Here is a 25,374-nt window from a genome sequence, read left to right as displayed (position 1 = left end):
CTTGCTTTTATTGATTGCTTTATTTTCCTTTGTGACACGTGGACCGCGGCGGCGCTTGCTCGCGCACCAATTGGGCTTCACGGCGCGGCGCGGGCGCCCTGGGGCAATGCAGCACCGCCGCGAGCGGCACGGGCTGGTGCCTCGTGTGTGTGTGACCTCCAGGAGCACTTAGCGTACCGAAGCGCTGATAGGTCCCAACCGCAGCGAGGACACACGAATAACGGAAACAAGGAAACAAGTAAAAGAAAACGGAATCCGCGCGGGTTGGGAAAGCGAGACACGATAGAGTTATGAGCTTATCGCTAAGCGTGAGGCGAGATCGAACCGAACGATAGTGCGGGCCCTAAAACGCGAACTAAAAAATACCTAAGAAAGAACAAGTGTGTTTTCTCCTTCTTGCTTCTTACGTTTCCTTCGCCCTGTCTGGTTCTCACATGAAGTTGATCCACTTAGGCTTGAGGACGACGGAAGGCTGACTGCGCATGCTATTCTAGCGTGTGTGCGTGTGTGCGTGCGTGCGCACATCTGTGGCTTGATTGTTTATTTGTCGGCATTTCCTGTTTCGTCACCATCCACCTTCCCACCAGCCATTCCAAGGCATCGACTGACGGCTCGATATACGGCATTCGTGATGATGACACGTCCCCTAAAATCACGATACCGATTTGTGCGCTGTTATCGAGGTTTTTCAAACGGTGGGTGGGCGGTGAATGAGGGTGTAATGATGAATGAGAGCTGCGCGAAAAAGACAGATTTTGGAGGTGTTCCAGTGAGGCGACTGGCAAGTCTGTTTTGGAGCGGCGCTGTAGCGCCTGTCTGTAGCTACCGATACAAGACAGCTTCCCCCCTGAGTAGTGTGCGACAAGGTTGACAGGGAATGCGGCGGTCCTGAAGGCGCCCGCGTATGTGCTCTGCGTAGGAGAAATTCCAGACTGACACAAGCCTCAGGGTTGACCGATTACGCGCGCATTGGGGTATCCGAAACTGCTGAAGCTGGAGGGTTTTGTAGATGCAAAATCCACCAGCGTTTCGTTTGAGCAACTCATCAGATGGATTCTAGCCCGTAAATAGCCGATTTTCATCAATTTTGAGCTCATTTGATTTTGTATCATGAAACAAATGTTTGCATTTTGTTTTAAATTTTGTATACCAGTCTCACGCAGAAAAGTAAGTATAACATGGCTGACAAAAACTTATCTGCGTTCAGAATGTCTTTTAGTCCTGATCCCGTTTGAACCAGTTTGAGCTGGTTCCGAACCGGAACGGAATGTCACTCAGGCGCCGAACCCTTAACGTAACCAGAAAGGCTTTAACCCGAGCCCGAACCTAACCCGAACCGAACCAGAAAAAATTCCGGTTCAACACCCTGATCACAAAGCCCCCTTGGTGGCAGCACCTGCCATCCCAGGGCAGGTTAACCGTTGCACCATTGCGCCAGGAAGGGAATGAGGGCTCCCAGGGATCTATGAATTTCAAGTAGAGGATGAATAATTCCGCATATATGGACATTAGCCCATTAACGCTACAGCGTCATACTATTAAGGCGAAGCTACAGTGTCACCTCCATTTTTTCTCTCCCGTGCCAAGCTGAGAAACCAGCGGAAACTTGCGCCTTATTTCTCCATTCTTAGACAGTGACTCAGTGAGTTCTGCACTCTATCAAACTGAACTAAAAAATTACTTTTTTTTTGCGGCAGTACGTATTTATGATGAGTTTTGTCGTGTGTAAAACTGACACGTTGAACGATGCGTGCAGCGGACCAGAGTTCAGCCCCACATCATCAGTTTAAGAAATATGTATGCGGGTCACATCTAAAATGTACCCACTCACAGCTCCTAACAAGGAACACTCCGGCGGTCTTATCGCGAAGTTCTAATACTTATTGTTTAACTCTTAGTCGTGGCGTTTCTCTCAGTTCGTTGCGTTCCTTTCTTACTTTAAGCCGACTATTTCCTGCTGCCTTGCATAAATAATTACAATAAAATTATAAAAAGTGGATAGAGTCTGAACACTTATATTGAGCAGATGCGAGAAGCGCAGAACGAACGCGCACTTAGTTCAAAAACCACTCCGTCGAGATGGTTGCACATTTGCGTGGGCTAAAGAAAAACCAATGATAGTAACCGCGAAATCTGGGCACTCGACTACTTACTTTCCAGAGGCTGCTTTGAAGCCTAAACGCACGACAGGCGGCAGTCCTTCGCTTTAAAAGAGACACCTCGTAAAGTAACAAGCTTTCGGCGCTCTCACCCCTTCCCCGTACTTTGGTGCCGACTTTAAGGCTTCCGCGAAGCTTTCGAAGATCTTCATCAGCGGCACTCTGTAGGCAGGGTGCGAAGTAGACCAAAACTTTGAAAAAGAAAGCGAAGCTCCTGCACTCACGGGAGCAGACTTTGACCGGAATGAGAAACAGTGTTGCGTAACATTCTTGTCGATGCTAGGCAGGAAGGAATCGCCGCGGATGGCTGTTGCAGCAGCCAGCGACTCGACGATGGAGCCATTTCACGCAGCCGTTTGCCAACGCGTTTATCTACACGATCGCAATCTCGCCCCTATCTCGGTGCGCCGATCCATATTGGGCGCCTCTCAGACAAGACCAAGTCCACAGTCCAGCAAAAGCCGGCCTGACGTTGTTGGCACAGAGGACAGTAGCAGACTGTTCAAATCTCGTGAAGTGATGAAGGATTTCCTGTTTTCTTTGTCTGTACATACTTGCGTCTGCGTAACGTTTTGGCTGCGAGTTTGCGTAGATGCCAACTAGTCGTAGCGGATACTGGAACGGAGTGGCTTTTTTTTAAGCGAAACTTATCTAAGCGCGCACGTCCTTGTTAGTCAACCTCCGCCTTCGTTCGTGCACACGCAGCTGGAGAAAAAGGAAAATATGAAAAAAATTTTAGTTAAACGCTGCGAACGCGGTCGAGTACAGAAACCGAATACTAAGCTATACTGCCTTAAACTGGCTACATTGCCAGAATTTTGCTGTCTAAAAAAGCAGAGTTGCAAAGCTCTCTAAAGGAACGCGCAGAAGTTCATAAAACATCAAAAAATTAAGACCAACGTTACGTGCAAATTTGTACCGTTCTTTATCGCCACGTACATTAAGAAGAAACAGACATATCAGTACGGACTTTTTGACTGTCCGCTGATGCACGGTGACATCAGAACTATAGGCTGTTGCCACACCAGTAATCGCAAAACAATATGGCAACTCAGCTTTTAAGAGACTATCGATATATGACGGAGATTACAAGAATTAGGAGCAACTCTTGACTGAGGCTTTCAAAATATGCGACTTAATTTGATTTACAGTCGTGGTTCAATGTCTCTGGACCGCGTGTTACTCAAACGAAGTTCATATCTCTACTATTAGCCGACGGCTGGAGACTACACTTGTGGAGATGAAAGAACAAAATTTTCTCTTTCACGTCCACTAGTGTGGTCTCCAGCCGCCGGCTAATAGCAGAGTTATCGGCTTCGTTTGAGTAACACGTGGTCCAGAGACTTTTGACCCAGAGACTTTTGACCTGTACGCGTAGGGAGGAACAGGTACATCGCAGCGCATGTACAGAAAACAACTCCATAATACATCAGCATCTGGGCAATACATCGCGATGATCTGGCGCGATTGCGCAGATTTTATTACTGCGATAACGTTTCTCAGTTCGCCCCTCCTGAAGTTTGCTAAACCAGTACGTACGAGAGCAGCTTTTACGTCGCGCCTGCAGTTGTTGCTGGATTCCTGACCGCGGCACATTCCGAATTTTTATGTATACAGTTTTTGCCAAAAGTAACCAGGCCGTATGATTCCCTTCTCACTCGTATAGTCGAGCCCTTGCGTAGTATTCCCTAAATATCAAAAGGTTTTGAAAGATCAGGAACATGGTCCTCCCTGCCCCCACAATACAGTGCTCCACAATACGACTGCAAAGCAAACCAAGCAGCCTGGTAAGTTTTGGCAAATACTATAGAATGGGGAGTGGCACGGGGCCAGGAGCGGGGAGGTGCCTATCAATAGCGAAACACATATTGATGAAGCGATGGCTTTGCAAACTTGAGTAGAATGTGGAGGTGGCTTGTTGTCCAGCCAATGGCCTCTGATTAGTTGGAGCTATAGAACTTGCAGCCCCAGCGCTTGCCATACTTGTCATCAGGAAAATAGGCTACAATGTCCATCTCTCATCATGGATGATTGGTTCCGCTTCGGGTGTTTCTTTTGTCGGCTGACATTTACGTTTCCTCTTGGTGCGTGCATTACGATGCGTGCAGCTCCTTCGTGCCGCTGTTCGACAATGCGGGGCGGGGCGTCTGTCACGATTACCGTAACCCAAACAAAGGGGGTTCCGGGAGTACTGTATACCGCTGTAAGAGCTATCATTTCAGTTGGAATAGTGATCCATCTGCAAACAATATCGTCGGAGCAGCAGGAGGCTCGCGCCGTTACTGGCGCGGGTTCACGATGGCCGGTATTTAGAGGCGCGCAAAGCAGCGCGCATCTGCCTTGGAGCGGGAATAAAATGATAGCGACGTACGCTTGCAGCGAAATGTGTATGGAACACGACAATAGCAGGGGAAAAAATAGGTTCACCGCAGTCATTGTAGAAAGCTTGGAATAAAAATATGCAGCCTATTTATTTCCGTGTGTTCGAAATGCAATATGTACCACCAAATATCAAACACCGCCTCCTGGATCAAAATAAGAATAATAATAATCTCTTCGCCAAAGTCGCGTTCCAGAACTTGTCAGCGAGTGTACATGCTGAAATTTCCCGCTCACAGGAGGACGCAGGTCCTAGTTTGCTCTAGATATAATCTACAACCAAGAGATAGCAACGACAAAATTGCCACAATCACTGTCGCGTATATATGCGCCACTGACATCTGCATAGTCTATAAATCCCGAAGCAAGGATTCTCTCCCCCCCCCCCCCCCCCCCCACCCACACACACACGGGCGAAAGCGTCAGTCGACTCGAGTGCGGTCTTTAGTGCGGTCTTTCCAGCAGCTCACTCTGCGCGCGGTCTCTCACACCACCTCTGCCGCGGCACCACCCGTGTTCGCGAACACACGATCGCTGCAGGGTGCGGTCTCGCCGCCGCGCCACGGTAAGATGGAAGACGCGGTCCCCGCGCCTGTCCCACCGTCTGCGGAGCCCAGGCGAGCGCGTTCTTGTTGCGTTCCAATTATCTCGGCCCAAAGCGCTTGGCGCGAGCCCGGTCCTCGTCTAAAACAGGCGCGCATAGCGGGGCACAACTTTTCCTCGAGCCTGGGCGTTTCGAACGCGCCACCAGCACCCGAGAGTCAGTCCAGTTTCCTTAGCTTCGTGTCGCGCGTCCCCCCCCCCCCCCCCCCCCCTCTCTCCGTGGTTGTGCTGATCTTAGGAGGAAGGCTTCTCTAGGTTTATTTAATCTTGCGAGACAAGCACCTGTTATACAGAGCAAGATTCTGCCACGCAAGGAAACCGGCGACCAGCTAACTCAGCCGTGCGTTTTCCGAGCGATTTGGCAGCGTATGGAACTAGTTCGCCGAAAGGAAATTCCCTCCGCTTTGGTTTTGCGTTGACAGGGCAGAAGTGGTTAGGAGGACACGGTGGCTGATAGAGGATGTACCTGAAATGCGTCGAGTGACGGAACAAGGGAGCGATTGCAATTCGTGTCCAACTAAGGGCCACTGTATAACGCCGGGCAAGCAGCTTTCTTTTCCCTTCGTGCATTGGAACGAATATTCGCCTTGGTCCAATGCTCCTATACCCGGGGTTTCCTACTGGACAAGAATGACTGAAAACTTGGAAGACCGTGAAAGCGAAAGGGACGCTAAGGGCGACTCCATTACTATTTTTGTTTAGTAAAAATTGATTCCCGACTGTTTCTGGCTATGCCCATGGTATGCTGTTTGCTAAAGGCGCATTTATTGCAAAAAAAAAAAATGGATGCAAGAAGTTCACTGACCCTCGATTCTAGCTCGCGATGTCAAAAACCGCCCAGGACTCCGTGATCACGGTTAGCGAGAGTATGCTGGTGTAACCTAGCCTCAGGGATCCACGCGAAAAAAGAAAAAGAAGGAAGGAAACTGTCTTGAAGAGCAGCAGTTCGCTTGTAAAAACAGCGGATGGTGGCGACACCTGCATTTATTTTCCTTTCCTTTTCTAGCGCACGAAAACTCTTGTTTTCACTGGAAGTAGCGTCTTTGTCATTCGAACAAGGTATTCTATCCATACATGTCAACTTCAGTTTGTCGTCAGTATCTTTTTTTAAGCTACCTCACTGACCTAAGAGTGTTAGCTGGTTGGTGCGAGGCTGAGCAAAATAGCCCAGTTGCGGCACAGTCGTCCTTCGTCCTGAAGTCGTTCGTTCTCCATTCCGTCCTTAAGTTTCGTTTAGCACCATCAACGCAGCTGGGTGCTTGTCTACCTGTGCGGGTTCTTTTGCTCGAATATTACTTTTATTGCGGCCAATTTATACGTAGCTTCAACCAGAACCCCATTAGGCGAAACTTTTACTTCAGTACTCGCGTACTGAAGTTATCCACCCTCAATTGATATATGTATTAGTATGCGCATTGAACGAAGCCCCTAAAGTGGGTATACTCTTATGGATCGACCACAGCCCAAGCTGAAAATGGGTTCTAACTTTATGTCTAGGCCTGAGAAGCTGTTTTGCGCGCAACAGGCGACTTTAGATAGTTAAGCTTCGATGGGACCGAACATCGGTTCGAATTTCGCGGCGTTCAAGTTGCAGGGAGCTTCTTTTAAAGCGCGTGATTTTTATGGGGTCAGAACGCCGATTCGAATAAACCGAAAGTTCGAAAGAAGCGGGATTGAATAAAAGATACTTGTTGCATTTGCGCCGTCCTTAGGCTAAGTACTCAAGGCAGGCAGCGTCTGTTGATAGGTTTTTTTTATAGTTCGCCTGGCAATTTTGTAGTGTAAAGTAATCAGATCTCAGCGCGGATTGAAATATTTCGCTCGCGTCCCCTTATGTAATCGAAGTGGCGAAAAATTTGCGCATTTCCAATATTTCAGTCTATTCAAAGTTCGTTCGAAAATTATGTAAAATTTGCATGTAGAAGAAGAATACAGAAAAAGGTCCCAAAGTTGAGCACTGTAGCGGGCTTAGAAAAACCCCGCCTGTGAAAAAGTGCCTTTAGCCACAGAAAACTAGCATAGAAAACGCCTTAAAATTGTGCTGTTAATACTAAACAAAAAAAAAACACTTCATGTCGATTTCTATCGACAAGCCTACAAGCTACAAGTTCACTTCATTTTTACACGTTTACTTTTACAGTTATAGTAAACTAGTGGGTAAAATAATCTGCTACTCGTGACGCACCGGAAAGCAGCGGCGGTGCATCCTCAGCTTCCCGCTTTAAAGGTTATACGATAAAAAATTCTCGTATTTAAATGTTGCGTAGCTCAGGGTGCGTTCTTCTTTGTCCCACACACACGACTGCACGTCAGCAAGTCAACTATATATATTCGAAATGCCCATCATTCTAAATGTCGTTCTTATACTCTGGAGCACTTACTTCTCAAACCCTAATACATTTTCATACATTTGTTTGTCGTTTGTTTGAATACGGTAATAAAGCGAATTTAAACTTATCGCGTGTTTTCAGAATCGTGAACTGTACTAAAGGAAATGTTTTCCGAAAGAAAATCAGTGCTTTAATTCAGGGATTAATTTTTTTACTTTGAGAAGCGAGCATGAAAATGCGAGGAGTTGTTCCTATTCAAAAATGCAGCATGGCAACTTATAAAATTGGATTCATAGAGGAGCCGCATTAAAAGACTACCCCGTGCATTACACAAGCGACTGATGCGTCACGATTCGCCGACATCTCATTGTTTACTACGGATATGTTTTCCTTACGCTAAGCGATGTCTTTTCTGTGTAGTAAACATTTGACACGTTGAACAAATACAAGCTCTTGAATAATACAGCCAGCAGCAGGAAATAAAGGTGACACATAAACTGGTCAGAAACAATAATCCCGCAACACACCAGCCAATCTGGAGGAACGATGTCATCTCAACTTCATGACTGAAGTCCCAAAGCGACTCAGGCTATGAGGGACGCCGTAGTGAAGGGATCCGGAAATTTCGACCACCTGGGGTTCTTTAACGCGCACTCACATCGCACAGTACACGGGCCTCTAGAATTTCGCCTCCATCGAAATTCGACCGCCGCGGCCGGGATCGAACCCGCGTCTTTCGTGTCAGCAGCCGAGCGCCATAACCACTCAGCCACCGCGGCGGCTGTCATGACTGAAGTATACGACTCGCTAGATTGTAGTTACCCCTTTTTTTTTTCAAAGCTTCGACCTTCCCATTACTTTAATGCACTAAATGAGTTTCGTTAAATAACTTCGGAATTGTGTGCGTATTTTCAGCGTTAAAATTCTAGCACGGGTCAAATGTAACAATTAACAAACGCAATCAGTGCAACCGCTGTACCTTCGCATTTATCCTGTGTGCGTGTGTTTCTCCTTTCTCCGGCGTCTAATTTTCAATGTCCTGAAAATATGCAGACAAGGTGCAGCAGCCAACTAGCCTGCCTTTAAGCCTTAACAAAAGTGAGTTCAAGATTGCCATCTTGCATGTTATGCAAGCTAAGCCAACTTCTCAGGCAAGTAACGGTTGGCGTAATCTGATGAGAATTTCTCCGTGGCGCGCCGGTGGGGGTCGTTATCATATCGTTATGGTGTTGCTATACGGTAAAACGTTAACGTGCACACACCTTCGCTAATCATGCAGCGAACATAATGGGTTATCAACAGTGATCATGTCTCGCGTAATAGGCCATTTAATGTCACCAGAGAAACACTTAAAAAGGTATACGTCCATTTATCGTATCGTCATCGCGGGAGCACAGTTCTCTTTAGTATGATGCATTTTACTCATTATTGCGAGATGAGCATTCATAGAATTTCATGCAGCATATACTAACATAACACACCGCGCCATGACACTGATTGTAAGAACAAATCGGCATACAGAAAATACTTCACTTGAGTATCGTGCTCGACGTGTAACGGTTTGCAATTGTAACATGTTTTTTTTTTTCAGAAAAACTCGCCCATTTTCACCAAAACTCGTTGTCGAGTCATACAAGATGGCAAAAGTATTCACATTGCTTTTCTCTCACTGCCTGAGCCACTGGAAGCATCAAAGTTTTTTTGGGGCTCAAGTTTTTTTTTTTCGATTGTTCATGCGAATTGCTTCTATTGTGTTTGCGGATTTCGGGAAATGCGCAGAGGTGCTTGTATTTTTTTCTTCTGCCTATCAGGTGTAGTTAATGCGCCTGTGACACCATTCTGTTAAGCCGATTTTGCTCCTTTTGATTACCCACGCATTCGGCGTGTGGGGGTGTAAACGACCTCAGCTTTTACTTGCTAACGCGACGAGCCGCCTGGCGGGCTCATAAATCATATCGACAGCGTGCTACACATCGGCGGTAGATTACCAGCGGCTAATCGATCACAAATATCATCTAGCCCTGCACGGGCGAGGCACGTTCAAACGCGTGTGGAACCAGTCTTTGCTATTCCAGTTCGCGCCCATATGGCGCCCGGTCTGGTTTCAACGCCGCGTGTATGTATTCCTTAATCGCTGGCTTCCAGGAGTGCCCTGTCCGTTACCTTCGGTCGACAGAAATAACTGTCTAGAACAGGTAGCGCATATGCCGACTGAACCAGCGCAACCATATTTTCTATTTTTTAACGAACGGCTGCGCGGACGACTAGGTAATGACGTCTGAAAGCAAGGAGGCTTCCAGTTAATACTTTTGTTTTTTTAGCACGCAGATCATTTTCTGGTTAGTTTTTTTATCGGCAGAGCGCAGAAACCCCAAGAAGTAGTGCGAGGCGAGAACTCACCCCACTGTCTTCGAAGAAGGGCTGATCTGAAACGCAGTGATTTGCTGCGCGGGGCTTGCCGGCAGTGTCGCCCTATTCCAGTCAGTGGAGAGCGGTGCGGAGGAGCCTCAGGTCACTATAACGGAATCCAAATGCTCGACTGCACTCTCTCACAGGCTTTGGCTTCGCCTCAACGGGCTCTCGCGACACCACCGTGCGCTGTCAAACGGCGTGAAAGGCAACGCTCTCACACCAGGACGGGGATGGTCTTAAGTCCCTCGAGGATATACGTCTTGCAGAAGTCAACTCCGAGCTGCGGGCACAACAACAACTGCGGCTGCAACCGAAATGGAAACAGAGGGCACGGCGAGGCGACGGATCCAGTACGGCACCGGGCCAGCGGAAAGCGGTGGTCGTCCGGCGTGGAGCAGTGCCGGTCATCCGGTGTCGCCCGTGCGCGTAATCCACGTGCTCGGCGCGGTGTGGTGTGCGCGGCCGAGTGTTTCCCGCCGCCGAGCGATCGGGTGAGGGGAGCTACGCAGGCTGCAGCCGTCGAGCGGTGCAGCGGCGGCGTTGTCTGTGGTGGCTCCTGTGCGCCCAACGGCGGCGGCCTTGCCGAGGACGAACGCTGCGGCCGCCCAGCTACTACCAACCGGTCCAGACGGAGCACGTCGGCTGAGTGCTCCTCCCGCGGGCGTCGCGCGGCCATCTTGGGCTGGGTCACGTGGCGGTATCCCTTCTTTCGGTCGGTGCAAGAGAGGAGGAGGGTCCTGCTGAGTCGCCAGGGGCGTTGTTGTCTCCTGGAAGATCGGGAAGAACAGGCCGTTTTGTCCTCGTGTACCTCACGCCGCCGCTTGTGCCAGGGGCAAGACCTGCCCCTTGTCGCACGACTATTTCGCGGGGAAGTAGAAGTGGCGCTGTTGTGGCATTAGGGGACCCCCTGTATTGAAGGAGCCCGGTGCTGCAGATGGTTGTTTGAACCAAGCCCAATTCACTTGTCTCGCATGTCCCCACCCCGATTAGCGACGGCGAGAATCCGCAGAAAGTTGTCCTGGCTCGCTATTGTCATGCGGCTCCCGCCTCATGCTTGTCGTCCGCTAACTTGGCGTCGTGGCAGCGGGACTCCCCGTTTTTCAGTTTCTCTTTGGCTCTTTCTATCTCCAAACTGCCCGCTGGTGCCGCCGCTACTGGGCGCACTGGCCGCTACAAAGCAATGGCTTGACCCGCGGTTGGGTTTCAAGGAGTAGCTTCTTGTATCTGCAATTCGTTTTCTTTTTCTTTAAACTCCTAATTACCGTGACGGTTTTAAAAAGGGTCTTTTTAAGCAGAGATGCATGCAAAAGTAGGCATCCATGGTATGTGGCGCCGGAAACCCACCGCCTTCTTTTTGTTCAGTCTCAGTGGCGTCGCCTTCGAGATACAGGACTGCCCAGCAATGTCCCCTCAAAGACCGGTAGCTGCCTCGTCTACAGGCGTAAACGGAAACGATTACCTCGCCGCTTTTGTGGCCACATCCATCCCCGTTCTCTCCCTGCTCCCGTCCCAGGTCTTAGCAGATCCACGAAGCAGTCTTTTTTTTTGTTTGCTTCAGGGAACGCTGAGGGACTAATACCCCTGTCACACGGCCAGTTTCAATCACCCTCGAGTCGAGGGTCTTCGAGATTCTCAATCGCCATCGAACTCGCCGCTGCTACACGGCAAATCTCAATGGCCATTGAAATGGTTCTCGTGTCTTACGCCACGGATGTGTGGCGCCACAATCGCTACTTTGGATTTTAGAAAAATAACAAAAATATTTGATAAATGTATACTAAATGCTGAAATACAGGCATACGCGAAAGTCGTTCAAAACCCTTTTAATTGCACGTACGCGACGGACATATGCATACACTGCTATAGCCACACTAATACAAGACGAGCCAAAACCAAGCCAGTCCAACTGCGTCGGAGCGCTGCTTCGTCAGGCTTAAGACCTGGGAAATCGCCATGATATCTGAAAAACAAGAGCTATTTGCCTCTTGAAACTTTATGCGAGGGTAAGAATGGGCAAATTGAAGGCGAAGACAACAGCTTAGAACACGATATTGCTTTGAGGGATTAGCGACGAAGCTGTTATCGCTGTGAAGCGGGCGGGCAGGGTGCCGCCATGTTGTCAACGTTAAGTACGCAAGCAACGCAAAGATTGCAACGCAAAATTAATGCGCTTAATGCGCTTAAAACCAGTCTAATATAATTTTAAAATAATTTTACAGACTGCTTGCTATAAATTTTTATGCGAATAATGTTTGTTCATGTTTTTGCACCGTGAATGTGTCGTGTACGAAAGTGCGCTTGGCGCCGCTCGAAGCAACGCTAGCAACCTTGAGTAGCGCTCGAAGGCCCTCGAAATCTCGATGGAATTCTGCGCTACCTCCGTTGACTCGATAGGCTATTGACTCGATCGCCATTGAAACTGCCCGTGTGGCAGCGCTCGATCGCCTTTGAGTCGATAGACTATCGGTTCGAGGGCCCTCGAAATGCCCGTGTGACAGGGGTATAATTTCAGGTCGTGTCAGCCTTGTCCACTCATTCAGCGACAACAGGGGAACGAATAAATTCCGCCTGGTTTTAGCCGGGGGTCAAAGTGCAACCGCCACCGACAAAAAAAAACATGAACCCTTTACAAAGTTTGGCGCTGATCTCTGACGAACAAGAGCTTTACTCGCAGGGGAAGGGTTACGCGTCATCCTGAGGGGGCGTTGGGGTGGGCAGGGGGTGAAAGCTTTACTGGCCTGGCTGGAGCGAGCAAACTCGGCTCCGAGAAGCGTGACGTCATAACGACATGATGCCACGTGACGTGGTGCCGCTGCCACAGCAACGCATCACGTGACAGGTGGCTGATTGAGAAAGGGTTCTGTCAGCCAATCAACGCTACGGCCTATTGCTGCAGTTCCGCGTGTCTGCCACAACGCAGACAGCGCCAATGCGCGCAACCCACATCTCTCTCTCACCACCGCCACGCACCTCAAAGAGCGATTACGCCGTCCACTGACCCAGGGCGCCAGTTATGCTCCATTCCTTTCCTCAAAATCAACAAGTGTCTAGAACGTTGTCAATGCCAATGAACGCCGACAGCTTTCGCTTTTTATATGTCCTGGATTAGCTGAGGAAATTCACAGCCTAATCTTTTTTTTTTGTTTTCCTAGAGAATAGGGGGTGCAGCATGGTTTTCCTATGTGAAATTTCTCGCTATCCCACCCCCTTCCCCTTAAACCGGCCCTGCCATAATGTTTTTTTTTATTTCTCTACCTTTTCGGCTGCTAGGACCACTTCCATTATGCAGGGGAAAAGATCGTTTAACATTGTATTATTCTCCGTGTGCTATTAATGTTTATGGCGGAAACGTGCGTAACAGTAGCCGACGGTTATGCCAAGTTCCCCAACGTGAAAAACAAAAGACGCTCCTTGAACATGACTAGAATAAAGGGGCGAATGGGTCGCAAAGCATGCCAATCTTTTTTTCTTTTTTGCTTCTCGATCAGCGGGTCTTCGTGGAAGAAGCCGTTCCGCGCGCGCACGGGTAGAAACACGATCACAGGGAGGCCAACCCTAGCCTAATTATCGCGTCACGCATTCATTACTGCAGCGGCAGAATCCCCTTCTTCTTAGCCGCTTTCGCGCTGGCCGCGTGCAGGGCCCTACGCTATGCACGTCTTCCGCGTATGGCAACAAATTAAGCATCGGACTCATTATCGCCCGTCGCATTGGCGCTTGAAGAAATGCGCGCGCACGCGGCGGTCTTGAACTCTGCTGTGCACTGCGGCCTTGCAGACCGTAACAAAAGCCTAGCGGCGCGATAAATCTTCACCGTTACGCGTTTCCAGGGTGCTCTCGCAAGCGGACGTGAGCTGCGTGACAGGCCTATCGGAACCGGAGCTGAGCGCTTACTATGCACATCCCCATGCCATCTACAAAGTTCACAGTGTCCCGGTATTCCTAAGCCATTCAACAACAACAACAAACAACAACAACAATCATCCCTGCTCAAACAGTCAAAGGGCCCCCATGCTAGAATCTCTTTTTAAAGGATGCACTGATTCACTGAGTAGTGATTTTTTGCTTTTGTGTCGCCGTGCAAATCAATCTGAGCTGAAAATTTCTTTCGTGTATTACAATATGTGTCCATGTATTTTGTACTGAATGACTTCATTTGAAGTGATCTGACTTGATCTAAACAGTTGTGGCCTGGGAATCAATACAATCACTCTGTTCATTCTTCTCCTAAACCGCACTATCGCTGCTCGCTGCTCCAGCCCATCAGCCTTGGTGCGACATAGAACGTCACGTGACACGCGCGTCACCGGGTGACGTGACCTGACGGCTGTTACCGTGTGCCCTACGAAGCCACGCGGTTTTTGAATGACACGCAAGATGACTTGAGAAGTAGTGGAACTATACCTAATCTCGTTTTCGAAGTTATAAAAACTGACAGGTTATTACTAACGGCCAGCTTCACATCTCCTATTACAACCAAGCGCATGACTAACGGCGACAAGGGAAGAGGATTTCTCCGAGTGGCTGGCCGACAAAAATAAGAGCAGCAGAGAACACCTTAACATGATTTCCTTTAGTATGCAGTATGCCGTTGTGGCAAGCGTGCGAAATAAAAAAAAATTGTAACAGAATGTTAGCTATTATAAGTCAGTTAATCAGCTTAATAGCTGACATGACTCACCTCTTGTCTGACGTTCGTCACCTGTGCCATTGCGAAGTGGCCAGCTTCTTCCACTGCAGTGCTGCGCTTCGCGCGATGGAGGCTCGCTAACATAATGAACAACTTGCAAAAAGGCAGGAAAGCTGCCTTACAGGAAAATGTTTTCCAACCAAAATCCCTCGTTCAGAGACCGCGTTCTCACTCCTTGCTCTGCTGACCGAAAGGGTCAGCGCGAGGGGAGATTAGGGTGCTTGGAAAAAACGAAAATTTTTCCAGTGACTCTAGGGGAGATGAGGGAAAACCGCCCTCTCCGGGCGACTGGTTTGGTTAGCGCGACTCAACAATTCCAGACGAAAGCATTTTTGAACGGGAAAGAATATATGAACGCATTTGTTTCATATATTGGAAGATTTGACTATAACAATCTCCCTTCTACAGGCTTGAATTTTTTTTCTATTAACGTTTTTGCTATCGTTAACTGCTCGATGCGAGCAATGGAAAACTTTTAAAAGATTTTGCTACACATTGAAAGGATGGACCATTACTTTCAGTATTTCAATTTCAGTACCTTACAATTTACCAATATAATTTTTTTTTCCCGAGAATGTAGGAGATGTCAAAGAAATCTGTAGAATTCCATTGGCAGCTCTTGGCCATTGGTGTTGAGATTGTGGCAGCCCTCGACGCAACAATAAGTTTCTCCACTCTTTGAACGTCGTGGAATTGCAGCCATGACTTACAACGAGCCGCAACCTCTCTTTTGTGCACTTGCGAGCAGGACTGCACGTCCGCACATTGAAAGAGAGATTGCTAGCGGTGCGAGCAACACGCGCACCAGTCGAGACGTTGCTGACTCGATGCGCACTCGATGTGCTGGGGCGTTCTCCCTCTCGAGCCGACCGAAGGAATTTCAAGCGTGAAGTAAGGGGATTTGGGGGGCGCTGAAAGGACAACTTAAACCGCGAAGAAACGTTCCAGGAACCTGGGATAGGTTCAAGCCATAAAGAAAAGAGTCCCCGAGAGCCCCCGCCGTCCTCCTATTGTTGTAAACCGGACCCCGCTTCCGACGCGCGCGCAAGCGCGCGCGCTCATGCGCGGATATCTGACATGGACAGATATCTGCCCCTGCTCGCGCCTGCGCGCGCGTCGCGCTTTGCGCATGCGCAGACAGGATCCAGCGTACGCCCGTGCGCGTAGGCGCTCCGCTGGTACGCGTAGGATGTGTCCATCGAGTTGGGGCTTTAGAATGGCATCGCGGTCAGTGCGCGTCTGCTATGCGGCGCAGGGCCACCACGGCCAGTCTCGAGGGGTGCGCGCGCGCTCTCCCTTCGAGAGAACGGCCGTGACTGAGCGTCCGGTTAACGCGGCGAGTGCCACGAGGCAGCGCTGGCGATGTGGTCGCTGCTGGCGCCACCATACCATCGCACGGAGCCCATAAATAAGTTTTGCTCGTGTTCAGGATGACTTTGGTGTATAGAGGTTACATTAAGCGCATAATGAATAAACAAAATTGCACGACCAATGTGCTTGTACTTGGTTCCGGACCGGCGGTACTTGGAATTAGCGGGAGAGGTCCTACATATGACGTATAGTCCGGTATAGAACTAAACAATGAAGCGGCAAACGCCTCTCAAAAAAGGGCCTTCAGTCTAAGGCGTAGATCCATGGCCATGTCTTCCTATAGTTAATCCTCTTGCACGTGGTCACGTGACATTACAAGCGGCTGGGGTTGCTAGGGGATTATCCACGGATAGGATTAGTCGCGAGGCCACGAGAGGCTGACGGGATCGACTGGAGGGCCTTCTTTGAGCGGCATCTGCCGCTTTATTCTCGGGTTGTATCCTACTGTCTGGCTGGTGGTGATGATGATGATGATGATAATGACAACCAAATTGACCCGCGCACTTTTCGGCTTGCGGTGTGACGGAAGCTCCCTCCCTGAGAGTGCATGTAACGATGCGGCTACCTTTCCCAAGCATAAACTCAACTTTGTTTATATATTTGTTGATCGTGGCTAGCAATTTATGAAAATAATAAGATTAAATTGAAGCGCCCTTGGCCGGCACTCTCCCACGGTTTTGAGGAGCAACTTGCCGATTACCGACATACCTGAGATGGAAAGCGTATATAGCTTGTATCTAGTCAGTACGAACTTACTGGGCTGGAACCTGCACTGAGGCAGTCAAAAGGCCGGAAGCTAAATTGAAGACAGCGCAGTGAGATATGGAAAGGGAAATGATGGGGGCGGCGCTAAGGGAAAGAAGAAGAGTGCAGAGCAAATTACAGTGAGAACTCGCGCTAACGACGGCTTAGAGCAAATAAAGAGGGAACGATGGACTTGTGCGGTGAGAGTAATGCTCCCAAGTTATGACCGATGATCCCTTGGGTTAACGGAGTGCGTTCCGAGGTAAGACGAACGTGGCAGCGGTGGAAGCGAATTCGGCGGCCATATTAGATAACGACATTCGGCGCTTAGCAGGGCTAATCGGATATCAATGAGAGAGGCCTGTGTCCATCGGTGGGCGTGGCCAGGGCTGATGACGATGATCGTCATTGTGAAATTTCTTGTAATAACTCCGCGTGTAGAGGAAAATGCCTTCGTGTTAAACGCACAGATTTGCTCCATGCAAGAACAATGGCGGTGCGCAGCAAGGTCCTTGGAAGGGTTCACTGCCGATCACCCGGATCACCCGAGGTCCTTTAACGAGATGCTTAGTTGAGAGAGATCATCCCTGTCTTCACTTATCTGATTGACTCTATTTACGTCTGGTTGCGTAAATTTACGTCTGGTTGCAGGCTAAGTAAGTTCTAAGGGCGCAGTAGATCTACATTTAGTAGACGAAGGGGGGAGATGGGGGATGCATCGAAAACACTATGACGCGATATTTCGACGCATACTAAATAACCCACGGGAGGTCTAAATGAAAACCTGCTATAGTCCGTCCACAACGACGAATTCCCTCACAGACGACCGCTGTTGCTTTGCGGTTTGCAAAGTGCGCGCTAAGTTAGAGAAACCGTATCAGCCAATGCCTGCAGCGCGTGGTAAGATACAGCCAGCTTTCCATGCGTGCGACTTCCCGCCGTTTGATTCGCATTTCTCGCATATTAAAACGAACAGGTCCTATGGCCGCGCGCCCTCTCAGCAGCTCCGCGGCCACTGCGGCGACAGTGGAGTACACACGCACACACGGGACTGGCGCTAGGAGCCCGTGGGATATCGCCCTGCGGGCGGGCTCTGGTCGTCGCGCGTGTTCTCACGGTGCGCGGCGCTCCCAAGACGGAGCGAGCGCGTCGGTCGGCAGGAAACGGCTTAGCAGCATCGCCGCCGCAGCGCGATCCCCTCGTCGGTGCTGCTAAGTGAACGGTGGCCCCTCCGCGTGCTCCCACTGTCCGCTCGGACCTCGTTTATTCTTCTTTGTTTTATTTTCCCGCCTTTTTCTCTCTCAGAAACTCCGCTCAGTGACCAGCGGGCGCCGATTCGTATCCGGTCCTTCATTCTTCTCGCTTTATCGGGCGAGGTATTAGTAGCCGTGTTTTGTTTTTCTCGACCCTTGAGCGGTGAAAGCGGCCCGCGTGCTGCCGTTTACTGCTCGTTAATGGCTCTCAGGTGTATGCAGTAGCGATTATCTTTCGTAAGATGCTGTGTTTCTACGCGGCAATGATTCGACGGGGAACAGTGTGGATCTCCGCATTTGGCTTCGGATTGTGGTGTCACGGGTATTTCGTAGACGCCACAAACTGCCTAAAAACAACTTAGCAACGCTTGAATCGACGGTGCGTTCTTTTTAAGTGTGTTGTGTCGTGCACGCTTTAAGAAGAAATAAAGACACTATCTCTAGCTGAATGGCAATGCATGTGTTGGGCTTTGGCGGAAGTGTTTGGAATGCTCACATCGTGTTTTTATGTACATATCTGAACATAGTGCTTGTCAGTTCCAGTCACTGCTTATTAGGATATAGATGGCAACAACCGCTGAGCCTTGTGAGTCGAATAAGTCTACATATCTAACTTCGAAGTACCAGAGAGGTCAACTTGAAGTGTCTGTCTAGCTGTTTTCTGTGTTCATTCTGCCTCCCTGCTTTCGATTAAAGCTTCCTAAGACAAATCATAACTTGTTGTTTTGAGTAAGTTTCTGTTGATACGAAAGTAAGGGATCTTGGAACCCATTGGTATTGCTTTTACTTGTAGTAACAAGTTTTAGCATCGAACGCGGAAGGGAAAGTACTCGGGCATGCACGGTATACAGCCTTTATGAAGAGGCTTCCGAAACGTTAACAAATGCACCCGCACTTCATTAAAACAAATATCAGTTACCTGCGGCGAGGAGCGTGCTGCACGTTGTCCGCCTTCTTTTCATTTTGTATCTGCTTTTCCTTTGCCTCAGACCCGGCTTACGCAACCTTTATCTCAACTTCCTTCCAGCGCCGTTGTGTACAAACCAAATGGTGACACATTTTTCAATTCTTGGTGTTGTTGATGTCCTGCGATCCGCCGCCCGGGTTAACCTTATTCCCCGCTAAACAGCTCTCTGCCACCGCGACTTGCGTGCCACGCTATCTGGCTGTCCGCGGAATTTATCGATCCAGTTTGTTTTCAGCGCCATATAGAACGCTCGCGGGTGAACCAGTCGGTCCTTTGGGCATGCCTTCTTCCTTCGGGCGCTCCAAATGCGCTGCCTTCGAAGAACTGTGCACACAGGTCTCGTTATGCTGCTTTCTGTTGTCGGGAGACAGGACCCGTTTCTCTCCTGACTTTGCGCGGTCTGGCACACTGGATCGGGTATGCTGCGCCGGGAGACGCGCGCGCGCATCTGCAGTATATTTCTCGAGCGCGGCGCCGGCCGCCGTTGCGCGGGCGCCTGTCTTGGGAGGTGCAGCGCAGAGCGGTGCGCGCGTGTGTCTTCTTCGTCGCGTATACGGTGCAGGTCGCGCAGGAAGCGGAAACGGATTTTTAACAGCCGGGTCCGCTCAGCCGGCGTCCCCGTTTGGGCCGTGCCACCACCGACGGGTGCTGTGCGCGGTCCGCATCCCAATTGAGCTCGCTCTGTGCCGCCGATGCCTGTAGCACTATATACTGCCGCCACCGCTTGCAGCAGCGGGACCCGCTTTTGGTCGCCGACGGCGACGTCGTCTTTCCGCTAGAAAAAACGGCTTGCCTCGAATTTTGTGTATATATGTATTATACACACAGACACAAGCATACGCGAACATGCAGTGCTCCGTTGAACAGAGGATGAGGTTGGAAGGGGGGGGGGGGGGGGGGTATTTGTTTTGCGGTAAACTGTTTTGAAAGCGTTGAAAATAGTGACAATTTTTGTAATTGGTAATTGGTTTTTAGGGGAAAGGAAATGGCGCAGTATCTGTCTCATATATCGTTGGACACCTGAACCGCGCCGTAAGGGAGGGGATAAGGGAGGGAGTGAAAGAGGAAAGGAAGAAGGAGGTGCCGTAGTGGAGGGCTCCGGAATAATTTCGACCACCTGGGGATCTTTAACGTGCACTGACATCGCACAGCACACGGGCGCCTTAGCGTTTTGCCTCCATAAAAACGCAGCCGCCGCGGTCGGGTTCGAACCCGTTAGATCCGGATCAGTAGTCGAGCGCCCTAACCACTGAGCCACCGCGGCGGGTAAATTTTTTCCGTTTTGACTTTTAGACTGTCCTTGTATTGCTGCACGTTGGTGTGATCAATTAGAGGCTGGTTTGTATACTCTGTGCATCAGCGTACTTCGTGAATTGTTGATAGAGGTTCGAATCGAAGCCAAACCGCGTCACACGATGTTACGACACATACTATATAAAAAAAAATTATTGATGTTTGCGTGCACCGCAGCCGCGCCCGTGCTATAAGTGGGGCGTACACGCGGAGAGCGGGGAATACCGTATATTTATTTTTGTCGCTTGGGTTTTTCGTAATGAACACCAAGATCGTCCCACTACGCTAAGGATTCCTCTCACTACCACACTTACGAGGCCACAGCACAAATCTTTGTTTGTTTGTTTGTTTGTTTCTTTCTTTCCTTCTTTCTTTCTTTCTTTCTTTAACTGTTTCACTATTTCTCTCTCATTCTTTTTTCGTGAAAGAGACAGTAACCAGGTTGGCAAGCCAGCCAGAGCCGCCTTAATTCGCACCGCGTCTGGGAGTAGTTCGCGCTGGCGCTGCAAAGCCTCCTGGCACTCTTCCCGGTGATGATGGAGCGCGCAGCCGTTGAAAGGGCGTGACAGAGAATAGCGCGATCGAGCGATGGCTGCGATGGCACTCTGCCATCGGTAAGGCGCGAACACGTTGCGAAGTGGATTGCGCGAATGGAAACTGGCTCGTGAGGACGAGGCGCCGTGTCTTCCGGAAGCCTGCGAGAACGCATCGCTGTACCTGCGAACGAAATGTCTCTCTCTCTCTCTCTGCGAATATCACTTAGCTGTCATCTTCGATTTGATTTTCTTGAGCGCGATAGTGTTTGTTTAAGTGCTTTTATTTGTTCAGGAGAACGAGAATCAATGACTCTGGGCCCCAGCAGGAGTAAAAATCTGTTTCAGGATAGTATTGCTACACTTCTGAACACCTTGATCCTAAGATCGCTGAAGAAATGCTGTCTGTAGCAACCGTGATGTTTACAATCGCGCGGTCTGAAAATTTCGTTGCAGCAAAATTAGTACGTCCCGTGTTTTGCCCCACAAAGCGAGGGTTGGCTACGAAGACGTGTTACCAAAATGGCTGTAACTGTGGTTCGTCAGGAAAGTGGAGAGCGTGCGCACGGGAGTGGGGGAGTCGCCTTCGCTTTAGAGTCCATATATTGACTCTGACAGTACATTTTAATATACTCATACAGTGATAGAGTCAGTAAATGACTCTATGACAACAACCTGGACAATGGTAGGGAGAAAAGACAACCCTTATAAAAACTTCTTTAGACCGTCCATAGACTGTCCATAGACTTCTGTCTATGAAGTCTTTAGACTCTCTATAGACGAACCCCAGAGAACAGTCTATAAGCAATTCAAATCTCTAGATTTATGGCCGTGCAGTTTTAGTAGACTTTTCTCTCTAAACAGTCAATAGACTACGAGTACACAAAAGGAAATTTCTGTAGGAAGGCAATAGAGTCTATAAGTCTATAGACTGTCTATAAACCATTTCTATAAGGGAAGCCAAGACCAAGACAAGTCCTCATCTGAATACAACACCGAACGAAGCGAGTTTCAGAAAACTGAGGGTTCCCTATACATTCGCTATAGTACAATGTCCCCCGCCATAGTCTAGCAAAGGTCTCGTTTCTTCGTCGCTATGCAAAGGAGTGCACAGAGACGCCGGCTACTCCTTTCTTTATCGTTATTACCGCAAGGAGACGACATGAGCTGAACGTTGGCACCTCATTAACTTTTATTACGGCTGGAATTGTATACGAAGGTATCAAGGGGCCTCCTGCACTCGTGTGTCGGTCGGCGCATTGTAGGGCGCGCAATCTGCTCTGCCAGAGCGGAGAAACCTGAGAGAGCTAAGTGCCCAGCCGCCGCCGTTCGGTGCACGCATATCGTTACGAACATCGTGACTCGCCTACGGCCCTGCCGCAATTAGCCGAGCGCGGTGTGTCTTCGGCAAAGGCAAGAAAAGGCGCGACTAAATTTCTTCCGCTCGATGCATTTCTTCGTAAATTGGGCATTCGGCCTGAGGGTCACATTGCAGTGAACACAATGTAAAAGCCCGCCGTCATAAACACATTCCCCCCTACCCCCCTACCCCGGTCCCTCCCGCTCCCTCCCCCCTTTCTTATCGACTCTATTTTAGCACGCGCGCTAATCTTCTGGAAGCAATTTTCTTTCCAAAAGCGCTCACTAAATGAACTCATTTGCTGCCGGCTTCTCTTTTCCCGATGTGTCGTTGCTTAATTCCTCTTTATTCGCTTTTCATTCTTCGTTCCAGCTATCGGCATTGCGGTGGGTGGATTGCATCTTCCACAGCCGGCTGGTTGTTTTCAATCAATCAATCAATCAATCAATCAATCAATCAATCAATCAATCAATCAATCACCGAATGAATTAATGAATGAATGCGTTTAATTCAATTGAGCGCGTTTGTTGTGACTCCACTGTATACACTTCCAAGGATCTTAGTTTGCATGTGCTAGAAGAAAAACGATGCAATGCCCTAACCACTGAGCCACCGCGGCGGGGCTGGAAACAAAAAGTGAAAAGCTTGATATAGACCGGTCCCGCTTCTTTGCTTGCTCGGTACACATGGAAATCGAACGCGACCGTCCGTTGCCAACCTTGTGTACAGCTGAGATGTAAAGAACCAGATGGATATCTTGCAGGATTCTGTTCACTGTTTGTTATCTTCCGGGTGATTCCAAACTTTCCTGGCGTAGTTCCAGCAGAATATCGCCGCCGCCTCTGCGCGGAACGCAACGAAGGCGAACTTCTCTGACATGCCCAGTTTTTCCCCCGCTTTGCCGACTGTAGCCGACTGTAGTTGGCTGGCGGCGGGTCGTCGTTTGTCGTGTTTCCGCCGCAAGCGACGGTGGACACTTAATTATTGCGAAAGGACCGTGAAAGTGCCCCCGCAGAAATGGCAACAGTTGGCTATTTCTGACGAAAGAAGCGAATGGATTCTGAGAAAACGTTTTTTTTTTTTTAGCACAGAGAGGACGACGATACGTACAATCTCCGCGCTTCGAGGAACCGGTGTTAGAGGATGCGTTCTCGATACTTCACGAGTGATGAACGCTTGCGCAGTGGACAATTTAAACTTTATACCTAAGGAACTACGGCAGGTGGTGACAACAGTCATCTGATCATGCTTGCACTGTCGGCGCAAGTTAGTAGTGTAGTATACGAAAGGAAGAAAACAGCACATGTACACGTAGAAATGACATTTACACAGAAAGCGTTGAATAATCGCTTAATAGAAGCACGCGTTTTTCATGTAATTATGCATGTTTTTTGTTTTGTCTTCTAATATCCTGCAGATGCCCGCTTCAGGGAGGAAAGAATCGACTTATTTAACAAACTTGTTAGACAGTGTGGATACCTATTTTACAAAAAAAAAATGCGTAAACAAAATCTCAAATTACAAAAACAAAAGGTGCGTGCCATTAGCGAACAGCATCTACGGGTACCTGCAAAATTAGCCATAAGATGAATGCAAAGAGAAGTCAGCAGCACATTTACTGCTGCGTTTCAAAATGACAAATTCGCTACAGAAATTAAGTGCACAGTTAACGCATTAAACCAGCGCGTGATTTCATCACGTTATAATAGCAGCTTAAGCACTGATTCAGACTCCTATTTATAGGGTCCACTCTTCGCTCAGCTGGAGCACATCAGATGGATGAAAAAGAGAAACTATTATCAAACCTAAGTTTACGGGTGTTTGACGGTCAGAAGGGGATTATCTGCGCTGCTCTGTACTTTGCAGACGGAGACAAAAAAGATTTGGCGAAGGTTTGGAAAAGGAGTGACGGTGTGGATGTCAATACTCGTCGCTGCAGAACAAACGCTGCAAAATGCGCCGAACATTTCCAGTGTTCTAAACCAATACAAAGTCACTGAACACCGTTCCGCAAACCATGATCGATCCAGTGGAAAACATTTTAGCATTAAAATTTTCCATCGGTATCAATTTCCTGCACGTTACCGATTCTCTAACAACACTCATGCACCCACTGGCTTGTTCCCCTTGCTGTCGACAACCTATTTATTCTGATATAACACACTCAACGCATAAGGAATTAAGATATCATGAGATCATCAGTGTAAAAAATTCAAACTTCAGCTAAAGCGCCGGATTTCGGCCTTATTGAAGAAGGATTTACTGTTTTCCTCACTTACTTTCTCTGGGGGTCGAACACCGGAATGGTCAGTTGTAGAATGCACGGGGAAATAATTCTCGAATCATCCGGAGCACAAGTGTAAGCGTAAGTGCCGTCTCCCGCATGCGTACTGTGTTTTGGGGTTGCCGTCAGTGGTTGCCCTGCAGCAGTCAAAGCTATGAGTGATCTCCAACACTAATTAGGGCTCTCAGTCTTCTAACACACTATAAAAGGGTTAGTGCAGTGTATATATATATATATATATATATATATATATATATATATATATATATATATATATATATATATATATATATATATATATATATATATATATATATATATATATATATATATATATATATATATGTGTGTGTGTGTGTGTGTGTGTGTGTGTGTGTGTGTGTGTGTGTGTGTGTGTGTGTGTGTGTGTGTGCTGGAAATCGTACGGCAACAACCTCGATAACCTCGACAGAGTCGATAAATGACATTGTGGGGTGATAGACACTGCGATGATGATGATGTTGATGACGACTATTATGACGGAGTGTTTCACACCACAATGTTGGCTATCGTGCCTGACCTTGTAATTTCTAGCTCACGGCAGCGTCAGCTCCCACGAACAGAGCGCCAATATGCGATGCTTATATACCGCACAATTTTTAAACATAAACTTCTTGAGTAAGATTGAATTAGATGAGCGCTTTTTTTTTTCAGCATAGCATTGTCAGCGGCTTTACCGCGGGGTTGACAAAGTATTGATGCGTGGTTGCCAGCGCGCTTGTAAAACACGCCTCATGGACGACATGAACTACATTATATGCACCATGCGGAGCACTCCGTTTTGTGCGCTTCGCCTTGTTCGTGCCGCTCGTATGGTGCATATATTTTATTATCGCGCAGTTTGCGGGTCTCGCAGTTCAAACGGCAATTAGCCCAAGTGCTCACACCTTTCGACAAATGACTCAATAACAGTGTTGATATTAGGAGAATTTTCGGGATAGTGCGGGCGGTGGCCTG

At 48.7% G+C, this 25,374-nt stretch overlaps 2 protein-coding genes across 2 annotated transcripts in view; both read right to left on the bottom strand.

Annotated features, from left to right (window-relative positions):
- The window catches only part of LOC144097637 (uncharacterized), a 149,874-nt gene extending 139,368 nt beyond the window's left edge, over window positions 1-10,506 (bottom strand). The window contains exon 1 of the mRNA XM_077630290.1: window positions 9,872-10,506. The gene's annotated coding sequence lies outside the window, so the exon portion shown is untranslated. The remainder of the gene's footprint in view (window positions 1-9,871) is intronic.
- LOC144098816 (uncharacterized) lies at window positions 10,288-14,785 on the bottom strand. The gene is made up of 2 exons (XM_077631704.1): window positions 14,565-14,785; window positions 10,288-10,650 (listed from the first exon to the last, which is right to left on the bottom strand). Exons 1-2 carry the CDS (start codon window positions 14,655-14,657, stop codon window positions 10,288-10,290), a joined length of 456 nt encoding a protein of 151 aa, XP_077487830.1. The 5' UTR covers window positions 14,658-14,785.
- Between the last annotated feature and the right edge of the window lie 10,589 nt (window positions 14,786-25,374).

The sequence above is a fragment of the Amblyomma americanum genome, chromosome 7 (assembly GCF_052857255.1).
Source record: "Amblyomma americanum isolate KBUSLIRL-KWMA chromosome 7, ASM5285725v1, whole genome shotgun sequence".
NCBI classification, from domain to species: domain Eukaryota; kingdom Metazoa; phylum Arthropoda; class Arachnida; order Ixodida; family Ixodidae; genus Amblyomma; species Amblyomma americanum.
Note: the sequence above shows the minus strand (reverse complement) of the source record. Positions and strands in the feature narration are given on the sequence as shown.

What these genes read in the sequence shown, in the direction of transcription:
- LOC144098816 (XM_077631704.1), bottom strand. Translation starts at nt 14,657, where the DNA reads ATGTTAGCGAGCCTCCATCGCGCGAAGCGCAGCACTGCAGTGGAAGAA. An exon ending in TGACGAACGTCAGACAAGAG is followed by an intron (nt 10,651 to 14,564) that starts GTGAGTCATGTC and finishes CCGATCTTCCAG; the next exon opens with GAGACAACAACGCCCCTGGC.